Below are 8,361 nucleotides of genomic sequence, written 5' to 3' on the forward strand. Positions count from 1 at the left end.
GGCCCAATTGAAAAAATTAGAAGTTTATTGCTCAATTTAGGGTCAAATTACATAATATCAAAGACCAAATTGAAAATGGTGGCCAATTATAGGGCCGCTATTGGATTTTGGTAGGTATGCAATTGTATTAATTTTTTAATCAAAATTGAAATTTAGGACTTGATTGACAAAATTACAAATTAAGGACCAAAGTGAAACTCAACAGGTTTTTGTCGCCTTTTCATTTAAATAAAAAAGCACATTTTGACCAAAACAGCGCCATTTCATGCACTGTTAAAAAAATGATAAAAACTCAAAACAGTGTCATTTTGAATGGCGCCTATATCTTCTTCTTCCCCTAGACGCGTAAAGCAAGGGAAGAAGGAGAAGATTTTTCTTCTGTTCCACAGCCAATTCTTGCTCAAAAAGATGCCAATAACCTACTTGCTTACCACATGGTGGAAGAAGCAAGGGGACGTACCCCTTGGGCGGTTCGAGGCAATAGCATAGTGGCCGCCCCATCCACGTCTCCCTCCCCTATTGTTGCTTATAAAAATAAGGAAAGAGGAGGAAAAACTAATGAAAAAATAGAGAGAAGAAGGGGGGAAGATGAAAAAAAGGAGGAGGAGAGACCAAGAGAACAAAACAAGAGAGGAAGGAATAGAGAAAAAAAGAAGAAGAGGGAGAATGGTTTGAAGACCGAAAGAAGAGGAGGAGAGAGATGAATAAGAAAAGAAAGGAAACAGGAAGAAGAAGAAGAAGAAAATGCCGCCCCTGCCACCCTCAGCTCCTTAGTAGCATCGTCAGCCACTATAAACCACCAGCAGAGCCACCACTCCAGGTAAGCCTCTGCCCTATAGTTCATTTCCTTGCCGACATCGTCGACACCTTTGCATGTAGAACGTGATTTCATGTTCTGCTACAAAAATGCAGCATGGGCTAGATACTGTAGTGATGTACAATAAGCAGCCCATTTGGGCTTGGGCTGAGACATCAGCCCAGCCCATAGTAGATGGGCCGGATCCGACCCAGCCTCGAAAGGCTGGGCCAGGTCTGGCCCAGTTCAGTTTTTTTTAAAAAAAGAAAATTTTAAAAATATTTGTTTCAGAATTTTATAATTTTTCCACGTAATTTGTATGTCATTTTGATTAATATAGGGGAGTATTTTTATGTCATAAAAATACAAACCTGGTATTAAAATACCTGGTTTTTGTCAAAACTTTCAAAAAAATACAAAAAAATTGAAAAAAAGAAAAAAAATATATTTTTATGCATACGGTCAAGTGTTTCATAGCTAAAAAACTCATATTGTATTTTTCATATATTAAAAATAATATTTTAGCATACATTTTGGCTTCAATAACTAGTTTATTAAAGTCAAGAAAACATTGGCCAAAATTTCAAAAATAACAAAAATTTTATTTTTGTTTGTTGCTTAGTATCCGGGACATGACATTACACGTAATATATATTCCAGATATTTAGTTTGTTGCTTAGTATCCGAGACATGACATTACACGTAATATGTATTCCAGATATTTAATTTATTTTTTAGACAATAGAACAATTAAGTTTAGTCGCATTTTAAGATAAGAACCTCCTTATTGAGGAGAGCTTGTCTCGAACCTTAGACAGACCAACAATTAAAAACCACAAAACAAGACGTTAGATTTGATCAGACAAAACAATGCAGCCTACCTTAGGTAGGGCATATTTGGTGTACTAATACCTTCTCTTTACGCAACTAGTCTCCGTACTTGCTCTCTAAGACCAGCTAGGGTTTCTAGTAACCTGAATACTAGGTAGCGACTCCCATTCAAATTTTTCACTGATAAGAGACATAAGAATTTCTTGTCTCTCCATATTTGCAGAGATACACCACATTTCCATTTTTCTTAGATGGTAGACGATCGCAGTGACGCCGCACACGTGCGACAAAGGTTAGAAAAGAGATACTAATTTAGTCTAAACTAGAACATTATTTGATAATTGGATTACAACTAGAGCTATAGAACTTTTGGATTTACATCTGCTTTAAATGGATAAAAGGCTAAGACATAGACTTGAAATTTTCATGGGGAAAGCAACACTCAATTCTGCTATTTGGAAGTCCAAATCTTAGCAACAACATAGAAGTCCAAATCTGTCCTACTACCTAGAGATTGTTCAGTGTTTGACCCATATTTCGAGTTCTAGAAGTCCAAATGACCTCAATTTATTTTTTCCTTGAAAGCTTAGATAATTTCCTAGAACTTTCATAAGTAAGGTTGGTTCAAATTTTAACGTTATCAATGACGTTTTGATCAGACAAGAAGATAAAGATTATCACTAAGTCAAGATATGGCCTCCTAACAATTAGTCATCAAATCAATAGTTCTAAATTTTAGCCTATAAAAAGAGGTATTTACCATGTATTTTGGCATCTTGGTTTTCAGATCAAGATTATGCTTTTGCTCTCTCTTTATTGTAATGTTTAAGTTTTATTTATATTAATCTCTTATTTATGCTTCTCATTTTATTTCCTTTATTTAGTTAACTTTTATCTTATTTATGTTCTTATCTTGTTTATTTATGTTTCTCTCTTTTATTATGTTTAGTTAAGTTTATTAAGTTAAGGTGAAAAGGTTACACTAATGGTGTAAAAATAAGTATAGTGTAAACTCAATATGAACTTTAGTGTTTGATACTAATATGTTTTGTATTTGTTATCTTATTCACTTTTAATACTTTGCTTGTTAAATATTAGTCTAGATTTGTGTTGTATAACACATGGTACAACAAATAATTAGCATTTTCATAGCCCAACCATATAGTATAACTGACATTTGTGATATGAAAGGAACTTGATTTGTTATTGATATAAGTTATAATCATGAATACCTGTCAATATTTACAAGCATGAGCATTATTCGAATAAGATAACTAATGTAATCATGTTAACAACCCATAATCCGATTGGAATCTCCTTTGTGTATGATTTCCAATTGAGTAATAAAAAGAGTTTATTATATACTTGTTTAAAATACCATTAGTGAATCCTCAAACATTGACATTTGTTTTATCATAGTTTAATCCTCACATTGATCTACCATCTCAAAATTCTCATTAACTTCTTTTTCTTTAGTACTACTACTACTACTACTACTGTTATTGTTGTTGTTGTTGTTGTTGTTGTAGTATTATTGTTGTTTATAATTTATACAATTAACCTTCCTATGATTCGACCTCGATCTTGGCAGGTTATTTATTACTTCAACACTCCTACACTTGGAAGAAGACATCAATTTTTTGGTCATACTATAGAGCCACTGACGAATCTCTATAAAGGGAGCTCTACTTTATTGAAGTTCAATGTATACTCTTGTTTTTTCAGACCCATAAGTTGTGTTGCTGGTCTGGAATGGAGCTCACAATGGAAATGGCTAGAAAGAAGGCCCTAACTTATGGCATGGAAGGTTAACAACTATTGGATGCTACTAAAAGGAGATTTAAACACCGTGAACAACTAACAATGCAGTTGAAGAAAAAAGGAGTTTGTCTTTCTTTGATGACTTTGATGACTGAATGCGTTGTTCTTGTTGTTCATGACAAAAATGAAAGAGAGAATGTGCAGCTTTAATGTTGTGACCACTACTAGTGGAATGCTAAGTAGAAGAGTTAATTATTTTTCCTTGTATGGGACACAACTATTTAACTTTTGATGATCTCAATTTTCTTTTGATAATAAGCCTTTATCTTATCTCTTTCTTTATTTTCTATCCTTTTCTTGGTCCTGTGTGGTAAATCTCAGGTGGGGGAACTTATATTTCAACCTTGGGGTAAGCATGATAAATGTATATGCATGTTTTTATATGATGAAGTCGCCTTTTAAAGAGTGACACATGATCATAAATCTTGCATGATTGCATGATGAAACATGAATTTTGATTCTTAGTCAAACTTTACAACATAAATTTCCTAAGTGACGGTCATTATACATGTAAGTCCTGAATTCAAGATGCTTAAAAAAAGACTAGCATTGATGCAAAACAATATATAAGGAGCATACCTCCTAAATGTAGGTTCTAATTGTTTTACATGAGATAATGGATAAGTTTACTACTTGGTTTTTAAAAAAAGATCTTTTACTGTCCAATGATCATCCTTCAAAAGTCGATATCAGGTTTATAAATAACATGAAAATAAAGGCTTTAAATAATATTATATTGATATACCAACTACTATCGAGTAAATAATCAAGCAAGAATTAAACAAGAATCTATAGGAGTGCGTGAACTGTTCACACATGCCTGCTTTAGCAACCATGTAATGAAATGCAAAACGGGCGAAAACAAAATCTTCCCTGGTTTGCAGGGACTTTGAACGAGAGCCTGCAGGTGCTGGGCGAAGTTTCTCTTTACCGCCTCCTTTCTGCTCTTTATGTTTCTACTGGTTTTCGTTCATCCTCTCTCTGTTTTTGTTTTCTTTTTGCTTTTTTGTTCTCTTTGATCTTTTCTGGCTTTAGTTCCTCTGTTTCTGCTTATTTTATTTCGTTTTTTTTTTTCTATGGAGTTAGTTCCTGTCTATGCTCGTTCCATCTTCTATCTTCTTCTATTCGTCTTTATTGTTTCCTCCTCTTTCTTCTGTTTTTTTTTTGGTCCCCCCTGTGTTTTTCTGTTTGTCCCCTGGTTCTCTCGGTTTGCTCTCGGTCCCTCGGTCTACCTCTATTTGCCTTGGTAATGTATATGTAGTAGCATGAGGGGGAGTGTTGGTGTCAAGCTAGTACTATGTTAATTTAGTTTTCTTGTAAATATAGGTATCAATGTAAATTGAGCATCTACACACATTAATCCAGGAAATTATTCATTATACAATATTTTTACCCTAAAATTAATTGGTAACTAAAAATGTACAAATGAATCAGCTAATATATATATTGATGATACGCCTACTGGCACCCATATCATATATTCTTTCTTGTTTACAAATAAAATACCAGGAAATTGTGAAAAGTGAAAAATGAAGACACTATCTTGAAAATTTCTAAAACCATCTTTCAAGGTCTATATGAAGCAATTAATAACCTCATAGTTCTCTCACTAACACATCCTAATGTATATGGTAAGCACGAGCATACAAAGAACATGAACGTTAACTTAAACTACTTCATCATCATAATCATTATCATCAATCAATCCTTCCCCAACATCTCCAGTAATGCCACTTTGTCCCCCCTTACAAGGACCATAAGCCTTGCTACAAGCAAGATAATAAATGAAGTTAGCAAAACCCAAACTAGAAAGCAGCCAGTAATAGTAATCATAATGTCCTTTGTTGATGTTGCTTGAAACCCAACTCTCTTGATTTGCTTCACTAATATACCCACGAACATTACTTACTATAAAACTGGCCACCAAGCTTGCAGCAGACAGTCCAATACTAAAAAGATTCGAGGCCACGCTAGACATGCTTTTAGGCAATTCAGTGTAGAAGAACTCATTCAGTCCAACACCATTCATAGCCTCAGAAAATCCAAGTAAGAAATAAAATGGCAATAACCACATTGCAGACATGTGCGTAACCGCGTCAGGAATATCTGAAATTCCTTCCCTGATTGCAATTTCTCGTCGCACCCTCTCTATAATTGCCAGTACTGCCATGGAAGCAGCCGAGACCAGAATCCCAATTCCTATTTTCTGTTTCAAGCCGAGACGTGTTGGTTTTCCCGTGATTTTTGATGCTAGAGGGATGATTACGCGATCGTAGAGAGCAATCCACATTGTTGCGGAGAGCAACAGAAATGCATAGAATGATCCAGCAGGAATTTCAAATTTCGAAGTGATATGTCGGTTCATAGTGGATGCCTGGAGTAATAAGAAAGAGTTTTGACAGACATTTACAGACACCAACACCCCTGTCGACCATATCGGGATTACCTTTATTAGTGCTTTTAGCTCTTCTACTTGATCTACTGTACAAAGAGTCCATGGATCTGAAGCTCTTCCATCTGGCATCAAGTCTTCTTCAGGATTCTTAATAACACAAGCTCTGTTTAGATACCTAGGACAAGATAAGACAAGGAAATCCTTATAGGAACTATGATATATAAAATTACCTTATTAAGTGCTTCACAGGTAGGTTAATTACCTTATTCTTTCACTTGGCACGACAAGTGCAGATCCCTTCCTATGATGATACAGCTCATCCGTGTCTAGTGAAGATAATTCAATCCTCCTCTTTCTAAAGGAGGCCACGAGAACTCGAGCAAATCCGATGAGCCAGCTTGCCTTAGCCTTTGGCTTGACATAAATGGGCGAAGCCAAGAAGAACGAAAGAGTTGACAGGAACATGAGAACCACAGGAACTCCGAAACCCACCTTCCAGCCCATGGCCTCTTGAATGTAAACCACACAAGTCATAGAAATAAATACAGAAGCTGAGGATGTAACATAGTACCAGCTGAAGAAGCTCTCTAATATTCCAGCATGTTTAAGGCTGTCCCTCTTGCTCAATTGATCAGCACCAAAGGCCAGAGAGCATGATCTTATGCCACCAGCTCCAATAGACATGAGGCCTAAGCAAAAATATAGAAACAAAAGTTGTGGTGTCGTGGCGTCGTTATTGCAATTGGTACTGAATTGGGCGCAAGAAGGCACCCTTGCTCCAGGGATTATTGTTGTCAACCATAATAGAACCATTCCCTGCACATTTATTTGATTCCAGTTAATATTTTAACATAATTGATAGACTTGAGAATGTATTTTTTTTCTTATTCTGAACGTCAACCTCGTATTAAAGAAGTGCAAACAAGTTTAGTTTGACCCAAAATTCAGGTTTATTTTGGGAACTGGAACTTTGTTTAATTCAGAGAATTGTAAAATATGTAATTGACAAAGAAATTAAAATATTTTCTTACTGTGAAGTGAGAATAATTTGGTCATGGAAAAGATAGTAATGAAGATTTGTCAATTTGGACACCACATGATAATAAGACTTATTGAAGATTTTTTTTTAAAAAGGATTTAAGAATAAAATACACACACACATGTCTGAAGTAACAGCATCCTGGAGAATTCATTATTATTATTATTATTCCTTGTGGGACCCAAACGGAGATATATCATTACTTATAAAATATTCAGAAATATAATAATAAAATATATTGTTGTTTTCATCGGCTTGTACGTCTCGTCGGCTTTAATCAAAATGTTAATGTGTTTAAAAATTTTATTTAAAAGTATTTTAATTTAATAATATTAAAAATTATTTTAAAAAAAATATTATTTCAATATATTTACGAGAAAAAAAGATTTTAAATTTTGCATCATTTGTTATTTCATTATTCCTTTAAAAAACAAAAAAAACTTTGAATTTTGCATCATTTGTTATTTCATTATTCCTTTAAAAAACTAAAAATCAGTATGATTTAAATAAAATTAACTATTTTTTTATATTACTAAATTTTATCAACATAAACGTTTTATTTAATTTAAGCGAAAACAAAATTTATCAATTACCCGGGCTCTCTCATGTGGTGTTAAAAAACCCCTTGAAGAAAAAAACTCATTTAAGAATAATTTTATATTAAATCTAAAACATATTATTATATGTTTTCCCTATAATGTGTTTTATTCTAGTCAATTGCTACCTACTAACCCCACAAAATCATGATTCTAGCATAAAAAATATTATCTTTAAAAGTTTAGAAATAACAAGTAAACCACAAGAGATATATGTGTATATAAAACACAAGATTAATTGTCTTTTTTTTCCCCTTTTAGATTAGCAATGGACTTAATTAATTGGAATCACCACTTTTGTTTGTGAGGGAATCGCCACTGAACCGTAGATCCGTTGGCCGGACACATGATTGTCTTTGTGACAAACAGAAGGAGAAAATAGAAAGACAAGAGTGATGATGCAAAGTTGGAAAGAAATAATGTTACCAGAAGGCTCGCAATACATCCAAAGCCGATCATCGGGTATCGACCCACATATGTATCAGCAAGAAAAGCCCCAATAATTGGCATGAAATTCCCAGCAGCTGAGTAGAGGAAGAGTATTTGGGCACCGCTAGCTGCATCCATACCATACTCTCTAGTCAAATACAGTATCATATTTGTTGATAGCCCAAAACTTGCTAGCCTCTCCAGTGCCTCATTTGCTGTCAAAACATTAATTTAAACCACATTACTTGAATAGTAATATATATAAGCTGCCAAGTAACCTGCTGCTCATAATATATGCGTCTGCATGCATGTTGCTGAAAGTGTATTAAATACCTATGATGAAAAACAAGGCTCTTATGCCACCCTTCGGGCTGCTCAAGAGTGGCTCTGTGATCATCTCCTTCGGATCTGATTGTGCACTCTGTCGATGGAGGGAAAGCGCCTCACAGCGTCT

General features: G+C 34.4%; 1 protein-coding gene across 1 annotated transcript; it reads right to left on the reverse strand.

The window, feature by feature from the left end:
- Positions 1 to 4,991: 4,991 nt before the first annotated feature.
- On the reverse strand, positions 4,992 to 8,351 carry LOC105127160 (protein NRT1/ PTR FAMILY 1.2-like). Its single transcript, XM_011028321.1, has 4 exons — positions 8,241 to 8,351; positions 7,905 to 8,122; positions 6,106 to 6,659; positions 4,992 to 6,018 (listed from the first exon to the last, which is right to left on the reverse strand). The coding sequence occupies exons 1-4, from the start codon at positions 8,302 to 8,304 to the stop codon at positions 5,115 to 5,117; spliced, it is 1,740 nt and encodes a 579-aa protein (XP_011026623.1). The 5' UTR covers positions 8,305 to 8,351; the 3' UTR covers positions 4,992 to 5,114.
- Between the last annotated feature and the right edge of the window lie 10 nt (positions 8,352 to 8,361).

The sequence above is a fragment of the Populus euphratica genome, unplaced genomic scaffold (assembly GCF_000495115.2).
Source record: "Populus euphratica unplaced genomic scaffold, PopEup_1.0 scaffold50.1, whole genome shotgun sequence".
NCBI lineage: Eukaryota > Viridiplantae > Streptophyta > Magnoliopsida > Malpighiales > Salicaceae > Populus > Populus euphratica.

Bases quoted from the DNA above. Each gene is read 5' to 3' on its own strand.
- LOC105127160 (XM_011028321.1), bottom strand. From the start codon at position 8,304: ATGATCACAGAGCCACTCTTGAGCAGCCCGAAGGGTGGCATAAGAGCC. The intron at 6,660-7,904 runs GTAACATTATTT...ATAAATGTGCAG, and splicing joins GATGTATTGCGAGCCTTCTG to GGAATGGTTCTATTATGGTT. The intron at 6,019-6,105 runs GTAATTAACCTA...ATCTTGTCCTAG, and splicing joins GTGCCAAGTGAAAGAATAAG to GTATCTAAACAGAGCTTGTG.